The sequence below is a fragment of the Sylvia atricapilla genome, chromosome 5 (assembly GCF_009819655.1).
Source record: "Sylvia atricapilla isolate bSylAtr1 chromosome 5, bSylAtr1.pri, whole genome shotgun sequence".
Classification (NCBI taxonomy): domain Eukaryota; kingdom Metazoa; phylum Chordata; class Aves; order Passeriformes; family Sylviidae; genus Sylvia; species Sylvia atricapilla.
In genome coordinates, this window is record NC_089144.1 from 5542086 (window position 1) to 5569444 (window position 27359).

Genomic DNA, 27359 nt, shown 5'->3' on the forward strand with positions numbered 1-27359 from the left:
CCGGCCCGCGAGCTCCATTCAGATTTCCGCCTCAGCCCCACGAGCGCACCGGCGGCGGCCGCTCGTTGGTCGAGGCAGCGGAGCGAAGGGACGTGGTCCAATCAGCGCCCGCCACGCTCCGGACCAATGGGAGCCCCCCGCGTGCCCAGAGATCCGGGCGGGGGGCGGGGCAAAGCCCTTGGAGAGAGCGACGCCCATGGGCCTCGCGTGCCGCCGCCATCATGAGAAAGGGCAGGCTCCGGCTCCGTAGGGGCTTCAGAGCCGCCCGCCATTTGTGTTCGGCGGCCGCCCCGGAGACCTTCTGCTGCCGGGGGCGTGCCCTGCCCTCACCTAATATGGCCGGCGGCGGAGGCGGTCACGTGCTCGCGGGGCCGGCGCTGCCGCTCCCGCGCTGCCCTCTGCGGGGCGGCCACGTGGGCGCGCGCGCGGTGAGTGCGGGCCGGGCGGCGGGCGCTGCTCGGGCCGGCGGGGAGGGCGGCGGCCGGGCTGAGGGCGGGAGGGACGGGGCGGCGGCCGGGCGGGACAGCCGCCAGCTGCCCGTGCCTCTGCTGCAGCCGGGCCAGAGGGCGCTCCCGGGAGCCCCGCCGGGCGCTGCCAGGCGGCCGCCCCGGCTCTCCGCCGCCCGAGCGCGGAGCTGTGGCGAGGCGGGAATGAGCTGGGCAGGGCAGGCGCCTCCTGAGGGCTGTGCGCGGGGCTGCCGCGGGGCCCTGGCGGCCTCGGGGCGGCGCCGGCGGCCGCGGGAGCAGCGGCTGGTGTTTGCTCTCGGCCTGGAGCCCCCGGGGAGCCCCTCACAGGAGCGCCCTGACACGGGGCGGGGGCTCACACCCGCCTCAGCGGGCGGCTGCGGGGCTGCGCTGGGCTGCGCTGCGCTGGGCGGGTCCGTGCCCGTGTCCGGCTGTGCCCTGAGGGGCCCGGGGCTCGGGGAGGGGCTCGGGCTTGGCTCTGGGTTGGTTTCAGTCGAGAGCATTCTGCGTGTTTCTTCCCCGGCCCCAAGAGTGCCATTTCTGTCTCTAACGCGCCGTCGTGCCTTTGTGTCTGCTGGTGTCCCGCACTGCATTTCCTGCCTCAACCTTCTCCTTTTTTTTTTTTCCTTTTTTTTTTTTTTTTTTTTTTTTTTCCCTCCTAGTTTTTGTTTGTTCTCTTATTTTTTTGGTTTTGAGGGATTTTTTTTTTTAGCCAGTCCCGAAACTCGCGAGGGAGTGTATATAAGAATAGCAGCTGCAGTTTTTTTTTTTTTCCTGATACAAGAAGAAAAAGCAATCCCAGCAGCTACAAGGTTTGAATGTGACCTCACTGAGGTGTTCACTCTAGAGCAAACTTGAAGGAGCTATTAAAGCATAGGAAAAAAAGCTATGGAAATTTAAGATAAAAGAAAACGGATTTTGCCTAAACCAGATCAAGCTAAAGGGGAAAGAGCTTTTGCTGGGGTGTGCTTGGTGGTTCTGCTTAGATGCCTCCATGTGAGGGAGTGAAGTGACTCTGCAGACAGATTTGACATATGGTTTGGCTGCCAAACTCTATCACTGCTCTTCTGAAGCGTGTCTGAAAAACGTAAATGAGCTAATTATGGTAGATTTTTTCACGGGAAGAGTAAAAAATCTATGAACTGATGATACTTCCAATGAAAAGATACAAAATAGCAGCAAACCATTTTTGATGTACCTCAGCGTTTTTTGTTTTTTTTAAGATGAAAACCCCAATTTTTTTTCACCTAGTTTAATCCCAGGGGAAGATGAATCATTTGTATTAAAAACACCCCGCTCTTCTGTGACTGAGTCTTTATGTAGATTTCTGAGGAGAAATTCAGTGTGATGATGCTCTAGAGGCCTGAGGAAGGTTCTTCTGAAGTTGCTGGAGTGTAATCAGTGGGCAAATTTATATGTATTTGCTTATGCTTATTCCTCTAAGCTTCATTATTAAATTGTTTTTAAGTGAAAATCTGTTTCTGTGGTTTTGTCATTGAAAGAGCAAACAACTATAATTGTAAGTATTTGCTTTTATATAGAAAATTTATTTTAATCATCAAATTCAGTGTCTACCTGTCTCGATAAATTCCTCTTGAATTTTGATGCTTGTCAGCATCGATTTTCAACAGAGCAAGTTATCTTGAGTCTTGACAAGACCACTGACTTTATTAGGCTTTATCTCAGAAACCTGGGTGTTGTCCTCATGCTTTGGTTTTTTATCTTCTAGCAGGTTTCCCTTCAGGGAATTTCAGTATATTATGATGCATGTAATTATGTTAAGATGTACAATTATGCTAACGTGCTGCTTACTTTTTTCAGGCATACAAAAGGACTGGAGTCAAGGTTTAAGAAAAGAAAAAAAAAAAAAGCTTAGAATAAACTGTGTGTGGGATATGTAGCTTCACTTTCATTCTGATTTAGGGAGTTGAGGACTGATTACTCATGTGGTTATCAGCTAAAGATACCAGGAGCAGGCTGGGTTGTAGATCGGTCAGAGGATAATGAATGCAGTATTTATAGGTGATGGTAATAACTTGTTGTTATGCAGATGATGTAGTTTAGAAGAAAAAAAATAGGACTTCTTGGCACTTGGGTCCTTTTGTAAGGATTTATTGGGTGCCAAAAATAGCTGCAGTGTTAAGAAGCTGTGAATTCAGAGTCAGGAATACTTACCTTGAATATGAATATGCTGTTTCACCTGATGCATGAGCTGCTCAGGTGCCCTGTTGCTCTGTGCAGCAGTGGATTGACCCTTCAGTGTCCATTTTTCCCCTCAGTTAAGTTTGGCCAGAAATATGAGATTCTTCTGGATTTGTTGGAAGAATTCAGCAAGATTGCCTTCTATAGACAAGAATTTGTGCAGCATAAATTGCCCTGTGCAGGGATTCAATTCCTGCCAAACACTTTTTGAGGTATCCTGGTGTCAGTCCCATACTACTTTCTCCTGGGAAAAGGATTCTGTTGTAGACTATACCATCACTATCCATTCTTGTAAAGAAGTCATACTTGGGCACAGGTTAAAAAGGCTACTCTCACTTCCTGGGATAAAAGGTTTGTTTAGGCTCTGTCTTTGAGCCCAGGCTTAAGAGCTTCAGTTACAGTCTGCAGCAGAAGCAATCATCAGAAAAATAGATGCAGTGATATATTTAAAATAGTATGCAGATATGTACAGTTTTCAGGATTTTTTACTGATAGTTGTGAATACAAGGAACATGATCTCACTCGTTTTTACTAATAAGCAGCACAAACATCCCTTCAGGAAAAGGTAGCTCTAGGAGGCAGTTGCTAAGTGATCCCAGAAAATCTGCCAGCTATCTTACATCTGTTTGATGGACATATTTAGACCAAAACACAGGAGAAAACATCTCTAACCAAAAGCCTGGTTGTACCTTAAAAGTGCTGCTTTTGAAATTTTGTCTCTGTGAGAACAGAACAAGAATAACAATAACCAAAATTTCTTGTCTTTTATTAAATTGTAAACTTACAAAAAAAATTACAAAAAAATCTTAAAATAGAAGAACATGAAATAGATTTGCTCTGGCATCACCTGGACATGTGATTTTATCGTAATGATAAAATACAACATAAATACTACCATAAGAATGGCTCAGCAGTGTTGTGAAGTGAAGCACTGGGGAGAGATGGCCTTCATTTCTGGGTAGAAGTGAAGTATGGAGTACAGAATGTCTCTTGCCATTAAGGCATGTGTGGGTGCCAGAGGGGATTTGTCCTCCTCTGGCCAAGTCCACACCTAGCTGCTGGCAAACTCAGGCCATCAAAGTACCCTGTTCTGAATAATTTCTCATCTTCGTGGTTTCTTTCCCACTGGTTTTGGAGCCCTGAACAAACAAGAGAGCATGTTCTAAACATCATGTGTAAATCCAGTGTGCAGTTAAAGTGAGGGTAAATTACAAAGCTGTCTGTCCCACAAATCACAGACATAACTCAGGTGACACTCTGCAGTGGGGCAGTATGGAATGCAAAGGAATATACTTTCTTAAGTATATTGAGGTTTGTCTTGAGGTTTTTTAGATGAAAATTAAAACAATTGTATTTACAGATGGTGGCATAAATTCTGAAATGCTTCTGAATATACTTTGCCTACCTTAATTTATTCACTGTAGCAAAAATTTTCCTGGATTTTTTTTTAACTTACCAGTCTTTGTTTAAACTTTTTGGCTGCTGTCACATTTTTCTTGCATCATCAGTCTTTTTTCTAGTTATACACTTCCATATCATGTTGTGTAATTTCTTTTTATTTTCTTTTTAATAATAATAGAAAACATCTGAATTTCAAGATGGCTCAGAAGAGGAGCTCAGGTGGGAGGTCATTCCCATTGCTGCTGCTGCTTATTGCAGTGGCCTTTGTTCATTTAACTGTCTGTCCTTTTACAAAAGTGGAGGAAAGCTTTAACCTACAAGCTATCCATGATGTGGTGTACCACCAGCTGGACTTGGATAAGGTAAATTGAAAAGAATGTCTTAATTTTTGGACAGTGTTAAAGTTGGCAGGTTCCTGCAGTGTCTGTGTGATAATTGTTCTGTGAATATGATTTATTTTCCCTTGTTTCTGATTTGCATATTGAAGTAGATTCTCCTTTTTGCAGTATGACCATCATGAATTTCCTGGAGTTGTCCCAAGAACGTTCCTTGGACCAATTTTTATTGCTGCTCTTTCCAGCCCAGCCATCTATGTACTTTCTGTGCTAAGAATGTCCAAGTTTTATTCCCAGCTGATAGGTATGAGAATTTTTATTCTCAGAGATGTCACCCATTAGTTAAAACATTGCTGCTACATTTGAATCAATGGTTAGATTGTGATATTTTCCTCAGTGAAGGAAAACCCAAACTATGGTACTTGGGGCTGGCATGGCCATTCTGCTCCCTTTTTGGGGAGTAACTAACAGCACACAAAGTCTGTGCTAGCAGATGCCAGGCAGAGTACAAAAAGCAAGTGTCTCAAGTCTCTTCAGAGAGTACACTCCCATGTACACTTCAGAAGGGATTGTTAACTTTGGCATGGAAGCATTGACTTTGTGGAGAGCTACCAGATAATTAAAAGTGAATTAGAATAGACAAACTAAATGGAGTTCTGTTCAGTTTTTTGTTTCTTGAAGGTAGTTATATTGTGATATCTTAAGTGTTAATCTTCAGAATGTTTTCCCATTATGTGATATAACATGGCCATTCATCAGTGATCCATCTGATGATATTACTCATCTATTCCTGTTTTTGTTCTCCTGATAGTCCGAGGAAGTTTGGGGCTCAGTGTGATTTACACATTATGGAAGCTGCAGAAAGAAGTTAGAAAACAGTTTGGAGCAACTACAGCATCAATCTTCTGTCTCATCACTGTTACTCAGTTTCATTTGATGTTTTACTGTACAAGAACCCTCCCTAATGTGTTTGCACTTCCATTTGGTAGGTATTTTGTGAGAAAAACAACTTTAAATTTAAAACTTCTTTTCAAATGTATCAGTAGTTAAAGCACAGGAAAAGTATGGTCAGACCCAATTAACATATCTGCTTGATTAAATGGTGTGATAACAAGACCAGAGGGCTTGAGATTTCTTTCTCTTTTTTTACCAAATATGCTTCCAATGACTGTTGAATCAAGTTTTATTGAATGTGAGTAGGTGTGGGTTTTGTCAGATGGCTTTGATCAGCTGGAGGTTTGAGTACACATGTCTAATGCATAAAGCTATGAAAAGGGATGAGGTACTCCTGCAGTTCAAAAAACCTTGTGAACTTGGTCTGCACAGGAAGGGACTTTCTCATGGGATTGTAGCAGAAATTCCTACTGCAACATCTCCACTTTTCTCTTCTGAAGCTGTCTACAAATGCAGCAGTTTCTATACTTACAATAAAAAAAAAAAAATCCAAGTCAAACCCTTCTCTACATACACAGTTTTCCTCCAGAGCTGATGAAGAGGAAAATTAATCACATGTAACAGATATTAACTGAGTTACTAAATGCTGTCAGTGCAAGTTGCTCAACTAATAAAATTGTGAGGTTTATGTAAGAACCTGTATAGATGAGGAAAAAAAAAGATGAATTGTCAGATAAACTGTATACTAATGTCTCAAATAATTTCTGCATTTTAAAAAATACAAGTTGTTTCATGATTTTGTACCTTAGTATTTCACATTTTCCTTAGGATCCTGAGCACTTTACTATATTGAGATGTAAACTAAAAGTAGAGACAGCTTCATCTGCAGAGATATGGTGTGTCTCACCTAATGACACAAATGAATTTATAGATCTTTCTCCCTCAGCAGTAGTCTGTAGTCTAATTTTTATGTTTGAAATGGATTTGTGTTATGAATGTAGAATATACTTAACAAGAGAATAAACTGACTGCCCAGCTGATATTGAGCAATAATAATTATGAATGGTAGTTTGAGAAGCTTTTAGTACTCCCTTAAGGTTTGTTTTTCTTCCCCTCCCCCTCTCAACAGCTATTAAATACTCTGCTAGAAGGAGTTCCCATGTGTCCCTTCTGTGGTTATACTTTTCCTAATTACTTAAGCATCAACAGTATAAAGCTGTGCATTATTCCAAATCACATTTCTCTAACAAAGAAAGAAATTCTGGACTAGAAATGGTACGATGACCTAGAGAGGGTTGGTGGGAAGTTAGAGGAGCAAGAAGATAGCATAGAGTGTTACCCTTTAGAAAATCAATAATTCAGTTGGATGATTTGTTTTGGGGCGTTTTGTTTTGTTTTGCAGTGCTCCTGGCATTGACATTTTGGATACAGCAAAAGCAAAGGCCATTCATTTGGTTCTCAGCTTTGGCGATTATAGTCTTCAGATCAGAGCTCTGCATATTCTTAGGCCTCATGCTCCTTGTGACGTTATTAACTAAAAGAATCTCCATCTTCAAGGTGCTTTCCCATGCTGTTCCTGCTGGAATGTTTTGGTTAGGTAAGTGTTTGCTTGGAAGAAAGCAAATGGCATTAAGGTCAAGAGAAGTCTGGAGTTTTGACTGATTTATCTGTTGAATAATGGCTATTTTAGGGCGATAGAGAGAGGGTAAGTGGAGTGTTGCAAGTTGGTTTTGTGTTAGTTTGATTCTATTTGCTAATAATATGACAAGATTTTTTTATTTCTTTGAAAGTTTTTGTGTGGGGAAATAGATGTGTACAGAGCAGAGAAAGCTACTGTGGCCTCTGTCTTTAGATGCTTACAGTATAATGTCCTGATCTTAAAGAGGTTAGTTGTGCAAGTTGACTTCAGTACAATTAGTACCTGGCTGTAGCTACTTGTGCATATTATCAGTTGTAGTATCTATTGCCATGCTGATAAGCTCAGTCCCAGGAAAAAATACAACAGTGTGACAGACAGAAATACTAAGCAGGAGGGTTGTGAGGAGAGTTGCAGTTCAGCTCTATTCTGTTATTAAATTAAATTTAACAGCATAAGTGATCTCCATGTTGGAGAGGTAAACAAATTCCCTTGTTTCTGCTCATCTGTGGAAGACCCATGTGTATATATACACATAAATGCTCTAAGCTGCTCTGCCAGCCTACCTAATTAAAAATGCTGTTACCAGATATGTGATGATGACCCCTGTGCTGTCCCTTGCATAGAGTGCACAACAGAGACACTAAACAATTATGCCAGGTGCATTTGGAGGCACCTCACGATGTAAAAGTTTGGAGATCCAATAGGAATTAACCACTGGCACTCCCATTTACTATCTGAACAAAATGCTGAAATACCAGAGCAGTTTTCACAGAGCTGAGTGGAGGAGATAGGGGCTGACAGTTTTGCTGCTTTTTTTATTGCTTTTCATCCCTTATTCTCCTTCTCCCTCCACCTAATGAATAGTAGCAAACTTAGTGATTATTTTTTCTAGCTCAACAAAAAAACAGTTGTAGCTTTACAGTAAAAGTTTGTTTAGTACTCTTTGAAGTTAACATGAGCTTCTTATCGTTCATTACTTTTAATGCTCTTAATACTCTTTTAAAACAAACCTCAATTAAACTATTTTTTTCAAACCTGGGGTTGGGAGTGGAGCGAATCCAAATTGGATTCATGTCTAACATGCTTCTTTTAAGGCCTCTGTTCAGAAGTGCTTCCCTTCCCTGCATTTCCCCTGCAAAGCAGACATATTCAGCCTTCTCTGTGGTTTTGGGTGAGGCTTACAATGCATGTTTCAGTTTTTGTTGGTCTCAATTTGCTATATGTGCTGTTTGGATGTGTTAGTTTGCTTTTGCCTGGTTTTTAGTTCATGCAGATTTGTATCTCTTTAATTCTTTCAGGGCTAACAGTTGCTGTGGATTCTCTATTTTGGAGGCAACTTGTGTGGCCTGAGGGGAAAGTGCTCTGGTATAACACGGTTTTAAACAAAAGTTCCAACTGGGGAGTATCCTTTGAAACATCCAGAGTAAAAGAACACTACCAGCCAAAGCAAAGACTTGATGTGACTTATTCCTGAGAACTCAGAGTGTTAGATTCTACTTTCCATTATTTAAAACTTATGAGCAAAATATCTGTCTCTTAAGCATTTCTGAAAATTCTAAGTCTCCTCTGCTAATTTTTTTCTTGCCTCTTTGTGTTCTCTGTATAAAGCTAGGTTTCTTCTCCTTGGTTTTTCATGTTGCCCATCATCTGTGCCATTTGATGTTGAATAATGTGAATATAATTAAGCAACTGCTTTTAGTCTCCAATGATAAGGGTGGAACAATGTGTATACAAAAAGTATACTGCATATTTGCAAAGTTTGTGGGTACTAATGTAAAGAATAGTTATTTCATTTATTAGCAGTGAAAGCATCCTTAACTCTTTTTACCTTGAAGACCTCTCCCTTCTTGTGGTATTTCTATTCAGCCCTGCCTCGTGCTTTGGGATGCAGCATAGTATTTGTACCTTTAGGGGTCACAGAAAAGAGAACTCGGATTTTACTTTTGCCAGCACTGGGCTTTATTTTCTTGTATTCGTTTCTCCCACACAAAGAGCTGCGTTTCATCATCTATACTTTCCCTGTTTTCAACATAGTGGCTGCTAAAATGTGCTCACGAATGTAAGTTCAAAATCCTGTTTGTTTGTTTTCTTACCTCTGAAAATTCAAAGGGAAAACTATTAGTACTGTTTTTATGCACTTTTTTCTATCTTGAGCTCTGGATCATATTGAAATATTCATATGCTGTAGAAAAGGGTTCAAGGTCTTTGTACTCATTTGACTGCAGAGACAAATGGAAACAGAAAAATGTCAAATGCTTTGACAGGACTATTTGGGAAGTCTGGAGGAGAATTGAGAATAGAGCCCTAATTTAGCAGTTTATTTTATCTACCAGAAAAAAAGACGTGTTCCAGTGGACTCCTGAGCTGTTGACACAACTTACCTCAGGAGATAGTTTAATACACAGGCAAGGCTTGTGAAACATGGAGTTAAACAGTTATGTTTGGGTATATTGAGTAAACAAGTTGAAGTTCAGAGTTTAGCTTCTTTAAAAGCGAATATATTCACAGCTGAAGTTTTTAAACACAAATGCTTAGCTTTATTGGTAAGTTTATCTTAGTTTTATTAATGAGAATATTCTAATTTAAATGTCACTAGAAGTTACCTTCTAGAAATTTATTATAAATGCATACAGGATTAAAAAAAATTTGCATTAATCTTTATTATCTAGAAGTGGAATTTCCATAACAGTTGTGTCACAGTAGTCAGTGACCAGTGTGAAAGAAAATAACAGTTTATTCTTCCTTCTTTTTCTCTTCCTCAACAGTCTGAATAACTACCGGAGATCCTGGCTGAACAAACTTGGATCTTTCTTTATTATACTGCATCTTCTACTTAATGCTGTTTATTCAGGAACATCTTTATATGTTTCACATTTCAATTATCCTGGAGGAGTGGCAATTCAGAAGTTGCATGAGTTGGTACCTTCAACAGCAGGTATGTAAAGCTGGCTTGAGGTATGTTCATCTAATTTCAATTTCAGTATATCTTTTTATGTATTGAATACTACTTCTTCAAACTAGGTACATGCATCTTCTTTTTTTACTGTTTTGTTAATTTATTATTGATCAGAGTGCATTTGGAAGAATTTCAAAACAGTATTCTATTTTCTTTCCTTATGTAGATGTCTCTGTTCATATTGATGTGGCTGCAGCACAAACGGGAGTTTCTCGATTTCTAGAAATCAATTCTGATTGGAGGTATGTTCTCAATGAGGCATTTGGAGCTGATAACCATCATTTTGATACTGAGAATAATCAGTAGCCTGCTATTTCCTTTTTTGCATATGCACAGGGACAAGCATTGCAAACACCATTTCTGGTACAGCTAAAGAACAATATGAATCTTGAGAGAATTTTTGATGTCTGCAGTGCTGCCATTTCAGAAATAAAGCACTGCAGTGTTTTTTCATTGTTTTGGTTGATTGTGATTTGCCTATATATGATAGACTTTCAAAGGACAAGAGGAAATGGCCTCAAGTTGTACCAGGGGAGGTTTAGGTGCAATGCTAGGAAAAATTCCTTCATGGCAAGGATTGTCAGGCATTGGAGCATGCTGCCCAGGGAGGTGGTGGAGTCAGCATCCCTGGGAGTGTTAAAAGTGTGGATATGCCACTTGGAGCCATGGTTTAAGGGTGGAGGTGCTAAGGTGATGATTTGGCTTGATGCTCTTAGACATCTTTCCCAACCTTAATGATTCTGTGATGTCATGTAAAGACATCAGAAACAGCACAAAAATTGTTAGCTTACCAAAACTGATACCAATGTGTTTAATGTGGCTAGGTTTGATACCCCACTAGACCTTGTGAAACAGAGCTGTTCTTGGCAGAACAGTGTATATGATGATTTGTTTGAATGATGTGTGGCAATGTGAGGCTCACCTACATTTTAATATTGAAAATCTGTTTTTATGTGGAACATCCTTTGTATAGATGGCGTTGAAGCTGCTGGTGTGAGCACATTCATTAACTCTGAGGGGAGGCTGTTGGCTGTTTCGTTACTATGACCAGCAGTGATACAGACACATTTTTTTAAGAGTTGGAATGTTGGAATGAATAGTAGGAGATATTGTGGGGTGGCATCATTTGCTTTTCAGGATGAAAACAAAAAAATAGGCACCTTTCTGATTTTTTAGGCCGACCTCTTCAGCTGAAGCGTAAGTTTTTAATTTAAATGAAAATGATCTTAATGAAAATAATTCATTAGAAGGTGACACAAAGCCTCTCTTCATACTGGACAAAACAGAAGCAACACAAGCAGATTTTGATTTAAGAAGTATTTTGAGCATAGAGTTCTTTTTCCCCAGTTAGAGTATTTAGGATCAGATGAACAAACATATTTTAATTATTGGTATGTTTAGAGATAAAAGTACCTTGGAAGTAAATCAGAAGAAGAGGAAAGAATGCTTCCAAGGGAATTAAAAAAATCATTGATATTGTTATACCTTTTTATTTCCAAGCATTCTCATGATGGTACAGACTGTTTAAAGCCTTCACAATTACCTATCTACTGTTAATTTCATATTGGTTTTTTGTATGTTGAATCTTGAGAAAGTCTTAAGCCATGAATTGAGAGGAGCCATTAAGCTGCTAGAGTACAAGAGCTAGAATGTGCATGATAGCTAAAATGTTTCAGTGTTTGGGGTTTTTAAATATACTTCAGTACACATGCTACTCTGAATACCACTCTACTCTCTCAGTAGTGCTTCATTCCAATGAGGTTTTTGAGTTGGATTGCTTTGGGTTTGTAAGGCTTGTAAGGCCTAGTGGGATTGGAAGGTAAATGAATAATATCCCTGTCACTGATTGATGTTTCATAGTGTTGCAGCTACAGAGCAATTTCTCTCTCACTTTTATTTGTACTCAGCAAAACAAAGGCTCAAGGAAGGGCTGATTCAGCATAAAGTTTCACTTTAAAACCATCAGGCAAAGTCCACAACTGAGCATCTTACACAGGACAGCCACTTGGTCTGACAGCACAGTAGTGCAAAGTTCAGTGGCACCAACTGTCCATTTTCTCGTTGTCCAAGAAAGTGACAGCCTCTGAGATGGGTGAAAACTAATTTAACATCCTCAGAGACAGGGGTATGTCAGGTGGAAACAGATTAGGGATGGGGTGGCTGTGAAGGCTGATGGTTCATCAGATAACTGCAGTCCATAAATAAAAGTGTCTTAAAGTTATCAGCTCTCAGTAGCATGCTCAGATTAAATCTATTTGCCTCAAGAAGAATTCAAGCAATCTATTATTTTTTCTTCAAAGGGTGATTGAGAGGAGCTTGATGCAGGTTCTTACACGAAGCAGGTGTTACAATCTTGTCTTCAATTAGTGCAGTCTCTTTGAACCCTGAATAAATATGCTGTGTAAGGTTAAAGTATTTAAAAATAATAAAATTCAGAAATGCTTGCAGCCAGATGAAAGGCCTTCTACTTGCTGATGAAGAAAATGTGAAATTAGTAGTTGGTAATGTTGTTACAAAGTAATGCTGTTCCTTCTGCCAGTTTGGATGGATCTACCAACCTAAGGGGTATTGTGATATTTTTAGAAATAGCAGGTGAAATTTGCATGCAATTGTTTTAGAAGAAGAAAACACCTGTTCAGTGTGCTAAGTCTAATTCTGCATTATATGGTGTATTTAGTGACACTTACGAATTCTCTCAGCCTGGGGTCTTTTCTGAGTTTCCAAAATTTTAGTTAACACCCCGCACAAAACCTCTAGTTTTCTGTAAATAACTTTCTTCAAATATCTTAAATGTTAATGACTGCTCTTTCAGGCAGCATTACAAAAATACCAATAGAGACTTTTTTTCAGAGAATTCAAGCAGATGAGAGGCCAGGCCTGCAAAGATGCAGGCTGGATTTAATCCTTGGTGCATTTAAGGGTATGTAGGGCTGGGACTGTGCTGCTTCCCTACCTGTGTCCACATCTGCAAGGAAAGTCATGGCATGAGTGAGATGCCTGTGGAAGGGTTCAGGTGCCTAGGAATAGGAGCTCCAAGTAGAAAACAGTTCACAGAAAAGGTGAAGATGAGGCAATGCTCTTCACTCAGGTTACAGAGCCTAGTAGTGGTTTATGGAGTGTTTTGGAGTGAACTTACCTTTCTTCTCCTTTGAAGTTGCTGGATTGAGGACTCAATTAGTCATGTCCAGGATGAATATCCTAACCCATAAGCTATAAATGACACCTGGCTCCCCTCTGTGAATGAACAAATAACTATTGTGAAGTAGAACCACAGCCTCATGAGACAGTGAGGGAGATCTGTCTCAATCCCTAGAAGATAGAAGGGGTTCACAGCTCTTAAGAGATAGTGAACTTCAGTTTGGGGCTTAGATCAGATGAAAAGTGGCTGAAACTAGATCTTTCACATCTCTGCCAAATGGCTAAGTCACTTGTTTTCTCATCCTGTTAATTCCATCAATAGCTAGATTGAAAATTGAATCCTTTTAAGAAATAGCTGTAAGTGTACATAATAAATAATTCTAGAACTCAGTAGTTAGTTTTTTGTATTTTTAGAATTTTATATGTAATTGGTATGTATTCTGGTACTTAAACAGTTTATAAAAGTTGACCCAAAGTGACTTGCTCAAACACGTAGTAGATCAGGGAACTGAACTTAGAAATAACAAGTGGCAAATTAGTGCTGTAATTGCCAGGCTGCTTCTTTCCTCCAGTGTTCAAGGAGTTTTTCTCCCTGCTATTCTCTGAGGCTCCTACTCTAATGGATGACTAAAAATGTATGAAGAAAAAGTTTTCTGCTTAAGTACCACATAAAGTATTTCTTAGAATTACTAAAAAAAACCCCACAAACAAAAAAAAGAAAAAAAAAACTCCAAACAAAACCCCTACATTTCTCCAAATGCAGTTCTTGTAGAGTAAAACTTAAAAATTGGTCCAGTTTCCTACAATGTTTGGCTTTGGAGTCCTTTCTCCAGTGAATTCAAATAGGGAGCTAGTAAGAAGTTTTCTAGGGGTTGTGATTTATATCCCAAAAGCAGCAGCAAGAACTTGCATGGAATGACTGAGTCCCTACATTATTCAAAAATACTAGTTCCTCCTCTATTTAATCTATTAAATACTATTTAATCTATTAAGTCCTATTTAATCAGGAGATATAACTGAGAATGTTAGTTCCTTTTTGTATTTCATCTTGGATGCTACATGCCTCTGCAGCAATGGCCATCTTTAATAGGTAAAACAAGGAATAAAAATAAACTGTCTTTATTCTTTACAGGTATGACAAAAGAGAAGATGTTAAACCAGGAGACCAGCTGATGTTTTCTTACACACATATACTGATGGAAACAAATCCTCTTCAAATATCACATTACAAGACAACCCACAGGCCACTGGCAAATATACCTGGCATCAGTAAAATTGGGTTGAACCTTACTGCACTACCTCCTTTTACTTTAAACTTGAAACCAAAACTAGTACTGTTGGAAAAACTTCCTCTATCATCTTGACTGTGAATTTTAAGTAAGTCTTTTGATGTGATTTTGCTGATGACTGAACTGTCTAAGACAGCAACAAATTGTCATTCCAGCACTGCAACTCAGCTTCTATGGAAAGGCACAGAAAATCTCTGTACTGATTGTTATTTAGCTCTGTCCTGTTTTTTATGTAAATAATACAGTTCATTCCTAGTCAGTATTTACCCAGTATACCGAGTTGTATTGTTAGATATGTTTGAGAGAGGTTGCCTACAATTTCAGTGGTATTAAGTAAAATCTGTCTACTTGGTTTGGTAATCTGTTTCATCATTTAGCACAAGTATGTCTTAATTGTCCTATATAGGATCCAAAAGCAACAGGCTTGTGCTAGGGCATATTTTGATCTGTAATCTGTGTGTGCAGCAAAGATGTGTTACTTAATGTGTCTGCAGGATTGTAACCCTCTCAGCTGTCAGATTGCCTGTGTGAAACTTAATGATGTTATCAACATAGGAAAGCCATATTCATCATAGCTTCATCCTAATACCTAATTGTGCCCTGTAGGCTACCAAACTAATGAAACATTCACTTCAAAAGCAGTTGGACCTCTCTTGACAAGCGCTGTTTCATAACAGATTTGAGTACTAAGGAGTATTATCTTCATTCCAACAGTTTGTGAAAAAGCAGTAACTTGGATTTCCCAGGAAAAATGATTTTTACAATGTTTCCCCTCTCCTGCTTTAATATCTTAATTTGCAGTGCAAAAATTTACCTATGAAAATGTCCACTTTAAGATAGGTGCTGTTTTCCTTTTTTTATTATTATTATTAAGTAATCTCTTTGGAAAGGATTGCTCTAATGTGCCATGTGCTGCATTCTATAAACTAGACTAAGATTGCATGCTCTGTAGTTTCTTTATTAGATGTTTTTGTTAAGGATGTCTGAATGGAACAAGGAAAAAATGTTAGAATTCTGGTTAGGACCAGTTATAAAATGACAGAAGCTCCATTAGTGTAAAATGTCAGAATCACTGAAATTGTCATGGGCAGAAAACTATTCCTTGCTGACTGAAAACTTGAGTAAAATATGATTATGGAATAAAGTGGTTTGGAGGGTGGTGGTTTTTTTTTGTTTTTCTTTTTATTCTAAATATGCTCGATTCAGGAACTACCTTACCTGTGTATGTTTCAGGTTTTGAGACCATGTTTTCTTTTTATCCTCTAGATTATGTATCAGTGGAACTGATCTGGTGGGGTGGAGCCTTGTTCCCTCGTGGGTGGCTGTTGTTGCCCAGGCTTCTTTGGCCTTAGCAGATCTGGCAAAGGCAACCTGCAGAACTTGTTGGTCCAGTCTCTGGCCGCTTTTGAAATGTAAATCATTCAAGTATTATCTACCTGCCTTGTCTTTGGGAGAAAATGTAGCTTCCTCCAGAGCCAGTTTGAACATCAAACAATTCACAAGAGACAGAAGGAAATACATGTGCAAATAGCTGCAAATTTGGAACCACACGAAGGACAGCTTTTGTTTAAGGATGTAGGCAGGCTTTCATGTTAAGGCTAATCATTGACTTCATGTAACTCCCCCACACTGGAATCCACAACTCAAGAACCCAAACTAAAATTTATCCTGCCCAGGTGTATACAAATTGGTTGTGGTTGCTCCAGCTTTCCAAATCCCCAGTTAGCAGAATCCCTCTGCAAGAATTTGCTTTTGTCACCTGCAGAGAAAAGTTAGTACTGTGCTTGCAGAATAGACATCTCAAGCTACTGTCTGAAGTGCACTGAATATGTACACGAGGCATTTGAAGTTTCATCTTGCTGAGTCTCACACTCACAATGATGTAGAGTCCTTCCACAGACTTATTCTGGTGTGTAGGTGCTACCTGTGGGACTTAAACCAATGACTGTGTTCAGCTGTGGAGCCTGTGTGTACTACTGTTCACAGCCTCATCACCCACAGAAATAGAAGCCATCAGCTCAAACTGGCCTTTTACTATATTTGTTGGGGTAGAGCAAGATTAAAATACATACAAGGAGACAGGAAAGAGATACTGGATTGCACTTCTGAAGATTATTTGGGTCCTGTTAGACCTTGTTCTCTATATGTGGTTATTCAAAGTGCTTAGTTTGAAAATCTGGAACTTTGGTTTTGCAGCTAAAAGGGCTAGATTTTTAGCCAGGAGCATGGAGCACCACAGTACCTGTGGCTGTATGACCTCTGTAACAGCATGTGTCAGGGCAGGTTTAAGTTAGGTAACAGGAAAAGGTTCTTCACCCAAAGGGTGGCTGGGCACTGGAACAGGCTCCCCAGGGAAATGGTCACAGCACCAGCCTGACAGAGCTCAGGAAGTGTTTGGCCAACACTAAGGCAGGTGCTGTGACTCTTGGGGATGTCCTCTGCAGGACGAGGAGTTGAACTTGGATGATCCTTGTGTGTCCTTTCGAACTCATGTATTCCTTTCTAACTGTGGTTCTATGGGTAACTGCCTCAGACACAGGCCATGAATATTATGGTGGCCCACACCTGGAATAAGCAGGGGCAGCTGGTAAACTGGGATGAAGATACTGCAGTTCTTCCCTGAAGGCTGCGTGAATAAAGCAAGCAATCCTTGGAACAGAAACTAAAGCTACCTCTCCTTTCTCTTAAATGAATCTTCTCATCTCTGAGTCTTGTGTTGCCTTTCTTTAGCTCCACAAGAACACTAGAGCTTACTTTCTCCTTTAATGTAAATTAATATTCAGTGTATTTGCTTGGAAGAAAGAAGTGTGAGTTTAAGTTCCCTTAATTACAAGAAGGCATAAAGGAAACCTCTTGCTCCTGCAAACTTAAGTGGGGTATTATAAGTTCTGCATTTGGAGGACATAGGAGGAAGTGTCAAGTTACAGAATGAATGGGGCACGTAGGAGGACAGAGACTGAACACTTGGAATTTTTGAAGGGACTTTCAAGTAATAAATTTCTCATGCCTATTTAAGTTCTTAAAAATACCTTTTCACTTCCTTGATTACAATCCTACCATAAAGTTCAGTGTTTCTTAACAAAAGGAGAAATAAGGTGAGCATATTGAATTAACTGAAGGTTGAATTAACCTAAATAAAGCGAAAAGACAGCTAGTACAGTTCCTCTATAATGCTGCTATAAAATGAGATTTATTTTAGGGTGTCTAAGGGTCAAATGTTGTGTAGCATCATATGTAGCTCTTTCAGGTTTGACTTAATTTCTTGGAAGCAATGCTTGTTCCTGTTAAAAGTCCAACAGATTATTTGGACAAAAATACATCACCATGCCTTTTCACATGGAGAGAAGGTGAGTAATCAGTCTTACAGCCTGAGATGTAGGACATTCGTGTTATAAAACTAAATAAAGTAATTGCATGAAAACAAAGTTATGGAACTTGCCAATAGAGGACATTTCTGGAAGCTGAATAGAAAAGCTGCTTCAAAAGAAAGGTAAGCTGATTACTCTTGCATCAAGAACCAGAACTAAAGATCAAGGAACAACTTCCAGTTTACAAAGCCTCTAATAGCAGGAGCTGGAAAAAGTCAGACTATATTGACCTAATACCTGCCCTAAGTACTTGCTATGGGTCTTCTCTCTTGAGCTAAATTGGGGTGAGGAGACATGGAGAATGGTTGTATTGGATCTGACATCAAATACATTCATCTGCTACGACTGAGGAAAAACCAGAACCTGTTTCAGGTTTTTCCCTTGTTTGTTCATCAGAAGACAGCCTCGATGCAATCTCTTTGTGCATTCTGAAACACTGAGCACACTCCTTTTTCTTGCTCTCTGGCCATTTCACACATCCCCTTAGTGAGACAGATTACACGTTCAAAACAGGCTTGAGACACTGCTGCTGCTCCTGCAATTACGGTTGTTCCAGGACCATTCTTATTTTCCTGAATACTTCTAGTTTTTCCCATAATGTTAGAGAGCTTGAAAACTGACGAGTTCTTAGCATTTGTTTGTTGTATCAATTTCAATGCAAGAAAGAGTGTTTCTCTTGCATCTGACAGTATTTTTTCATAACTTATATAGAAATTCCAGAAATTACAGCCTAGTGTCACTTCCCACTAATACATGTGCTCACTCTTACATACTCCCCTTCTACCACCACCCTCAAAGAGCTTTCCTTATTTTTTCAAAGGCTGTTTCTTGTACAAGTGATTTCACTTTCTGTTTGCAAGAAAAGAAGAAAACTTTTCAGCAAGCTGAGTTTGTCATTGATGTAAGCAAGTGTTTAGCCACAGCTAGCTCAGGTTACATTAGTCTCAACTATGCGAAGACAAATGTTAAGAGGCTGTTAAACAGTGATACATGAAATGCATCACTATCTGCTTAACATGTGACACCAAAGATTAAAAGGGTATTTGCAGAAATTCCTTAAGCTAAATAACCTCTACAAAGGTTTTCTTCATTTCCTAGTTGTATGTGTATGATTTCTAAGTGTAACTGGTCCATTTGGTATGCAGCTATTTATTTTAGATCAGCTCTTTAGATAAACATGAGCAACTCAAACTTGTATTTGGTTGCTCATTTCAGACCTTTATAGGTCATGTTTCAGACCTGATAGAAAGGACAGCCACTGTTTCCTCTGAAATTCTACATCTCACTGTCATGGGCCCTATTTCAGCCACAACTGCCCTTGGTTCTGTATCAAGTCTTCATGGGTCAGTTTGTGCCAAGTACAAGGTAAAAATGCTGCCTGAAATGGAGTCCACCTTTTCTCTTAAAACTGCCAACTAAAGTTTGAAGAAGGCATTGGTTCATAGTTTATAAAATCTAAATTATATGAAACTAGAAAGTGTAATTTGTTAATTATGTATTTTATATATATGCATATTTACTTTTCCTATGTTTGGAGGTACTGAACCGAAAGTTTGATATGGTCAGCTCTAAATAATGGCAGAAAAAACCAAAAAGCCTCCTCTCTTTAAGGGAGAAATCTCAACAACTGTAAACTACTCTGAGCTGTCATCAATTCAATCAGTTACATCTTTATACTGGCCTTACACTGCTCTAGTTGATATTTCAGCTCTTTATAAAATCAGAAGCTACTTTTGGGGAGCAAAGGGAAGCTATGAGTATTTGTAGTAAATGCTCACTGACTAAATTCTGCAAAAATGTTTCCTTCACTTGGACGTGGTGGGCAGGAAAGAGGCCACATATAAAAAGAGGCAAATGTAGGCGAAGCATTATCTCAGGTTTCTGAAGCATAATATACAGCTCAAAAGAAATATACATCTCAAAAGATACTTTCCATTATATACCCTTCACAAGACCCAAGTTCTTTGAAAGGCTGTAGCAGATCTTCTTCCCCTTCCTACCTTTATTACTACAAACCATTTATTGATGCAGCGTATAGTTGTTGCATCTGCCTACTTTTAAAAAAGCAAAAGCTTTAAGATTTTTCTGATGACCAAGTATCACCTACACTTTACTTTCCATGCTAACACTGAAAAAATGTCTGCTTACTAAATTTAATTCTGAAGTTGCTAATGTACTGGAAGTCTCTGTTTATCACTGTTACAGGGTCACCATATTATGCATTAAGGGCAGTGTCTGTTGCCACAGGGATTGGTGAAGCACAGACTCCTGCTGTCTACAGCTTTATTAGTCTGAGGGAAAGTACTGTAAAAATAGGGGGTGTCTTAGCTGTTACAAATATGAGAAGGGTTGTAAAAACAAGATTTTAGTAATCACTGGGAATTTACATTAAAAATAGTAAGGCAAACCCAACACAAAACAAAACAGTCACTCAGTAACTTACCTCAAGGTTCAATGAAAGCTTTTAACCCTTCTTTTGGAGTAAACCTTTTCTCACAGGCAGCAGGGCCTGAAGGAGATGCTCCTGTAACTCTTACAGAAGGATCAAGGCTTACAACTGAAAACAACAACTTTATGTTCTCAATTTCCCTTATTTTTATTTAAGAATTATTTTTTTCAATTGTAAGGTCTTTTGGGCTTGCATATTATCTTTAAAAAAATTCTAACATAAGCCTTTAATTAATTCTTAACCAAGCTGGCACTGAAACAGTGTGGTCTTAAGAACTAAGCCCTTCAAAAATCCAAACCAAACCAAGATGAAAAAGGGAAATCACAGATATAAATAAACTAACTTCAACTCAAATTTTACATTTAAAAATAGTGTCTAGTTCTTGTCTTCTCAGGAAGTTTTGACAAAAAACCTGACTATACAAGTGATTATCTGTATGACTAAGAAACAGATTTGGGGCTACAGAATGCCTTCACTACAACTTTGCACACAGGGAGTTTGACAGGAGCTACAGCAAAGACTCCCTTCAGAGGAGCCAAGATGCTTGTCAAGATGCATCCAGAGAACTGTGATTTTCAGCTGAGCTTGTTTAGTGCTAGCATTCCTCCTCATTTGATGTGAGGATCAGTGCTTTAAGTCTTAGGCTGTATTTACATTGAAGTGTTGAGTGAAAATTATATCATTTGTTTAAAAAGAAAAGTGGTTTTTTTCATCCTCTCTCCTCTCCACTGGTTTGGAAAAATCTCCTTTGCAAGGGTCAAGGTTATATTCACAGTTAAAATGTAGGAGAAAAAATTGAGATAATAATTAACCAGTAACCATTTAAACATGTTTCCCAATAAGCTGCTTCAAACTCACCTACTTCCAGCTACATATAAACTAGAACAAATTGTTTTATTACTGGAGAAAAAAATGTTGCTGTTCTTAGTTAACCCTAGAAGAACAAAGAGATGCTGACTGTTGATAGAAGTAAACTTCTAAAAATTTTAAAATACTGCAGGGAAAAAAGCACTATTAGTCTTTCCCAAGTACACTTTGTAGTAATTTACTTAAACAGTACAGGTATAAACATAACATGATGGAATAACACTTGAAATACCTGAAACAGTAAAATGCTTAGAGAAACTACACAAGGAAACCAGAGCCACTTGGGAAGTAATTCAACAAATTTTCCTGAGGTTAAAACAGGTTTTGGAAAAGAAGCAGAATCCAGGCCCAAGTCCAAAGAGCTAAATTGAAAACCCATCTTTTCACATAGCTCGTTCTGTGGTATATTTATGATTACAATTGTTTGAATTAATTTTTATTCAATAGTTGTCTTAAATCCATCTAAAAAAAAAAAAAAAAAAGGCAGTGTTGACTACCACTGGAAAATTGCAAATAAAATGTTTAATTTCAGAAACTGAGTTCACCATTTATAAATACACTAAAACATAGTAAATGCAAAATTAGATTAGGCATAGGTAGAGTATTTTAACAAAGCTATAACTTTTCTAAAACGTCATAGGCAAATGATGACTTGTTTCCCAAAAATGTATGCAATGAAAACTGAAATGAAAAGATGAATCTTTCTAGAGTTAAACTAAGGAGAATGTTCCTTTAAATTAAAATGCTGGCTATTTTTTCCATCTTATTTGAAATTTCAAAGGCTCTATATCCCATTTGCCTGATGGACACCAACAGTTAAGAATCAACCCTACTACATAAAGTTCTAAGCAGTGCACCATATCCATAAGGCTATTACTGAAAACCAGAAGATCAGTCATTTCTGCACTAGGAGCTTTAAAAGAGGCTGTTCTACACAACTGAAATTACATTACATAAGGGCTCAATTTTTACAATAGGAACCTTATACTTTTGATGCACTAAAGATTAGAAAAGGCTTCAGAATGACATTAGAATCTTCGTGGTAAGTTTCTTGCCTTCTTTTGTACATGGCATTAAATAACAAGCATTAATTCACAAACTTTGAGAGAAATTCCAAAGACCTTTTATAAATACCCAGAATATTTCTGTAATTCATTTAAAATGTAAAACCTGAACAGGAGAACCCAGAATGGGAAGTTTTACTACCGATTGCTGTATAACTGACATTCCATCTCATGTTAAATTTAAGATTTATTTTCAGATATTAAGTCAACAGTCTCCTGTAAACACATCTTCCTCAATAACTCTTCTTAATCCTTTAAGTACTTTAGGGCTTGCAGTTAAAAACACCATATGATAAAAAGACAGCTTGAACCCCATCTTTCACGTACAGCTTTCTTTTGACAACTACAAAACCTGTTTTCTTGCAATTAAAGCAATGTTCAACTAAAATACAGTACCTGGTTTATGGTTTTTACATAATAATTGAATAAAAAACTACAGAATAGAACTGTTTACATCTTTTTTTTTTCTTTTTTTCCATTCTATTAAAACAAATGACTGAGTTTTTAAAAGTTCATTTACAATTATGGATTAAAACCTACATAATTTTGTATAATTTGACGAGACAGGCTATCTCTAGTGTGAACTTTTAAAAAACATATATACAATATCTGGCCTGAAGTACTATGAATAAGGCACATGTAGACATATTGAAAGCTGAAAAAAATGAACCTAAAATTTGGAATTATAGTCACTGATTAGATGTCATACATGGCCCCTACTGGAGCAATTTAAAAATCCAAGTTATAGATAGTTAATATCCAGTGAGCAACAATAGATTTAGTCTAGCAGTTTGTTCATTAGTTTCAATACTGGAAGTATATTAAAGGAAGATTCACTTTCAAAAAGATAAGCTTTTCAAAGTGTTCAATCATTAACCTTGACTGACTAAAGTTGTTGCTTTCATTGGATGTATTGAACAATCTCTCTGAAGGAACAATGCTTGGTGGACAACCCAAGAACCTGACAGCTAATTTTGACAGTACTGGCCAAGATGACTTCTTAAAGTTCCAGTAAGTTAGAGGATCACAGTTATGCTCAAGCACTTCTTCCTCCAAGTAAGAAAGCACCATTTCCTCTGGTAACTTTGCTCTCTCTTTCAGGTCTTTTGTCTTCTTCATGTCACCCATGAGTGACCAAAGATTATCTTCCCCATAAGAATTTGTAGATGGTGAACCTATATCACATCCATTGGAAACAGGTTTATCATCATCTGAGGTAGAACTCATTATTTCCAGCTCCCTGATTAAGTCTTGTTTATATTGTTCAGCCTCCTCTTCTGTAAATAACGATGTTTTATAACGGGGATCCAGAAGCGTAGCAAAAATGTACCTTGGATCATGAAGTGTGGAGGACAATCTACTCACCATAGCTTCTTTCAAAGATTTCAGCATAGTGTCTATGCCCATAGTTTCCTCAAACAGCATTTCTATTTTCCTGTTAAGTATATGAATCATTGGAATCACTTGGCTTAGAGTCGACATGTGTGTACTCATCTCCCTACTCGCAGCTTCGAAAGGTTTGAGAGCGTGACACACTGACTGCATGACTTCCCACTGATCACAGCTTATCAGCTCCCGAAAGCTGCACTCTATTGACATCTCATCAATTGCTCTTTTCTGTTCAATAAGACGTTCAAGCATATGAAATGACGTATTCCACTTGGATGGAACATCTTGTATTAGCTGATGCTGAGGCAACTCGTACTCTTTTTGCAACTCAGCTAACTTCTCTTTTGCTTTTGCTGACCGATGGACGCGTTCACAGATCTTTCTTGCAATACTAAGCAAATTCTGAACCATTCTCTGGCTTTTAATAGCCTCATTTACAATTACATTAACAGTGTGACTAAAACATTGTACACTTGAATGATCACCTTCATTTAAAGTTTTCTCTATACTCTGATTATCAGTAACAGTAATCCCAATCTGAAGTCCAATGGAAGTAATCCATGTTTCCCACCAGTATTCTAGCTGCTTTTGAATACTGATGCCATTGTAGTCGCAATCAATCTGTGATACATTTAAGAGTGCTGAACAATGGTAATCCTCACACTGTGGTCGAAATGAAGACTCAAATGTTACCCAGTGAGCAGTCAGGGTTAGATATTCTCGTGTTTGGTTGCTCATCCATATTCCAGACGTAAAATGGATCACTCCACTTTCAGCTTCTTTAAGATGTGAAATAATTATTTGTTTTACATTATCATACATATCTGGAATTGCTGTCCTAGAAAAGTAAGATGGAGAAGGTAAAGAATACTGAGGTTGCAAATATTCAAGCAGCCTGTTAAAGCCAATGTTGTCTACAAAAGAATATGGCTGAAGGTCAAGTGCAATCATTTCGGCTACAAGACTTGTGATTTTTTTGGCAACTGGGTGAGAGTCACAAAACTTGTCATTGGTTTCATCAAAATTTGAAGATCCTAGTAATTCTGTGCGGAGTGGCATGTGATTATCCGTAGACGAGGATAACACTGTCTCTGGGACATCAGTTTTCAGTACATTGTTATGAAACCGCTGCAAATGTCTTAGAAGGCAACTTGTGCCCAGGTTTGTTGGCTTTTTCCCTCTACTTATTATACGTCCACAGTGTGTACATATTACTTTCGTTGAATCTGCAGAACAAATTGAAAAGTGATTCCACAGTTTTGAGGTCTTCTTACTATTAACAGGAAATATAATTTGATTATCGTGTGTAACCATTGTAGGCAAGTCAGTCAACTTTGAGGATGAACATTCTGCAGAAGCCAATGTGGCATAAGGAGAATTTGCCAAACTCACATCGAGAAAGCTCTTTTCATTTCCTATTACATCAGGATGGCGTCTATATAGATGCCTCATTAAGCAGCTTGTGCCCACATCTCCTTTCTTACCACGACTTATCATACAACTGCAGTATCGACATACTGCTTTTAGACTGTCAGCAGGTGAGAGTGAAAAGTGGTGCCAGACTTCTGACTTGAGCCTTTTCATAATCCTTTTATTTTGCTGAAACACAGCAGTAGGTTCAAATATTAGTGGACCTAATCCCTCACACTGTTTTTCAGGAGATGAAACAAAGGAGACTTCACCTATATCATCAGAAGATGAAAGCATTGAGTCTTCCACTAGAGTATCTCCAGAGGTAAGATTAGTATGGATCTCCTCGGAGATTCTGTCTGGAGAAGAGGAAACGGAAGTTGGTTCTTTCATTAGTTTTCCCGGAGAGGATGATATAGAATTCAGATCAGTATCTGATGGTAGCAAAGATGGCAGGAGAGTAGGAGGTGCAGTGTAGAGAGGTGGTATGCTGGTACCACCCCCGTTCTCCTGCAGGACAATGGAACGATGGGCTCTCCACATGTGTCTTATTAAACAACTCGTCCCTAGGTCTTTTCCATTTTTTCCTCTACTGAATTCATTCATGCAGTGGATGCAAACAGCTTTAGAATTATCTAAAGGTGACAAATAAAAGTGTTTCCAGACAGCAGATCTCCTTCTAGAACCTGATGCACTCTTTGGAATTACAACTGTTTTTTCTGCTACATTCTCAACAGTGTCATCATATTGGTTGTTGGATTGCTGCGGAGATGAACCAACCATGACTTCTTCTTTGCTGCACTTTTCAGAAACTGAGAGATCTGATATTTCTTCAGAAGAAACAATAGAAACAGATTCCTCAATTATTCGATCTGGAGATGGTATTTTAGAAGCCATTTTCTTGACCAGTTTTATGGGGGATAACATAGAACTCAGATCTCCAACATCTGCAGACTGAGGTGGCAGCAGTAATGTAGATGAAGAAAAGGAAGATATACCTGGCATAGTTCCATTTTCTTGAATTAGTACAGTGGGATGTGCTCTCCTCACATGTCTCATGAGACAACTTGTACTCAGGTCCTTTTCATTTTTACCCCTGCTAAATTCTTTCATACAGTACATACATATTGCTTTAGTGCTATCTCTAGGAGATATAAAAAAATGGTTCCAAGCAGGTGACTTTTTTCTGGAGCTTATATTTCTGCTAGAAAGGAGGCTTTGTGTCACAGCTTCCATTGCTACATCATACAGCGTATTACTATACTGAGAAAAAAGAGAACCATAATCATCTTCGTTTTCTGCAGACAAGTATTTGCCAGGGTTGTTGGTAATGAAGTTCTTTTCTTTGTCTTCCTGTTCATCACTGCTGTCTGCATGTTTGAAATCATCTTGTTCTGTCTTTATATCCGTTCTTTCTAGAGTACAGTTAATGCTGTCATCTTCTTGCTCTACTTTCAAGTTACTGATTTTACCCAACACAAAAGTATCATCCATTCCGGGGGAATCTGCTTTACTCATGTCCATGGATGATAAATTCTTGCCAAGACTTCATTTATTAATAAATATAGATAATTTAAAAGATTATTTAAAATTTGATTAAAATTATGTATCTTGTATACTGAATGTAAAACAAAATGTGTGCATGTGTTAAAATAATCTGTTTTATGAATTCTGTATCCGTGTTGTGCATAAGCAAATATAATTAGTCATGAAAATGCATTTAAAAATTATAGACTTAATTAATGGAATCTCATTTCTTTTCCCAGGATCAGGACATTTCAGGTCATAGATGAATGTTCTCAAAGAAAGCTACTGCTAAATGCTTCATGTTGTAGATTTAATCCTAAAAAGTGAATGTTCTATTTTCTTGTTGAAGAAAGCCATTCTGTGCATCTTGATTGGGCAGCTGAGATTCTTTTACACCATCTGCAAAAGAAAAATCAGAAGACAAAGTTGACTAACACACATTAAAGAACTACAGTAAAGGTGAAATGAAAGCAGGCCATCTTTTCTCCTTTGAGATAAAAACAATTCAACGTACTATTGAAAAAAAAGGAAGAAGCCCAACAATTACTCAATATCTTTAATTTGGGCAAATAGGTGTCTACACACGTGGCCCTGGTTCAACTTTGACAAAAATCTAGAGTTCAAGCATCACTTTCATATTTGGATGCACACACCTATGCCTCATCCTACATCATTGTTCAACCACTGCATTCATGTACATATAGAAAAGTACACACAAACATACATATCTAAACCCAAACACTTTAGGGGTGTCTATATTTACCAATATATATGAACACAAGCAGGCATTTAACTACATTAGCACAGAAATATGTACTTCAAACCAAATGTTATATTGTAGTCCTGTACATGGGAGCCCACCACTACTGACAGCAGCCTTTAAAAAGAAAGCAAGTGACTTCTGTAAGAGTGTTCAGCATTGGCAGAATAATCACTCTTCCTCTGACCACTAGTGACCAAATAGTTA

General features: G+C 38.6%; 2 protein-coding genes across 2 annotated transcripts in view; one reads left to right on the top strand and one right to left on the bottom strand.

The window, feature by feature from the left end:
* The first annotated feature begins 295 nt into the window (after positions 1-295).
* Positions 296-15477, top strand: ALG12 (ALG12 alpha-1,6-mannosyltransferase). The gene is made up of 10 exons (XM_066318599.1): positions 296-428; positions 4246-4429; positions 4574-4706; positions 5214-5387; positions 6699-6893; positions 8234-8337; positions 8771-8994; positions 9701-9870; positions 10058-10133; positions 14162-15477. Exons 2-10 carry the CDS (start codon positions 4265-4267, stop codon positions 14391-14393), a joined length of 1473 nt encoding a protein of 490 aa, XP_066174696.1. The 5' UTR covers positions 296-428; positions 4246-4264; the 3' UTR covers positions 14394-15477.
* Positions 15478-21502: 6025 nt separating this feature from the next.
* Positions 21503-27359, bottom strand: part of ZBED4 (zinc finger BED-type containing 4) — a 30523-nt gene continuing 24666 nt past the window's right edge. Inside the window, exon 3 of the mRNA XM_066318601.1 lies at positions 21503-26791. Coding sequence (XP_066174698.1) covers positions 22871-26389 — 3519 coding nt within the window. The 5' untranslated portion in view covers positions 26390-26791 and the 3' untranslated portion in view covers positions 21503-22870. The remainder of the gene's footprint in view (positions 26792-27359) is intronic.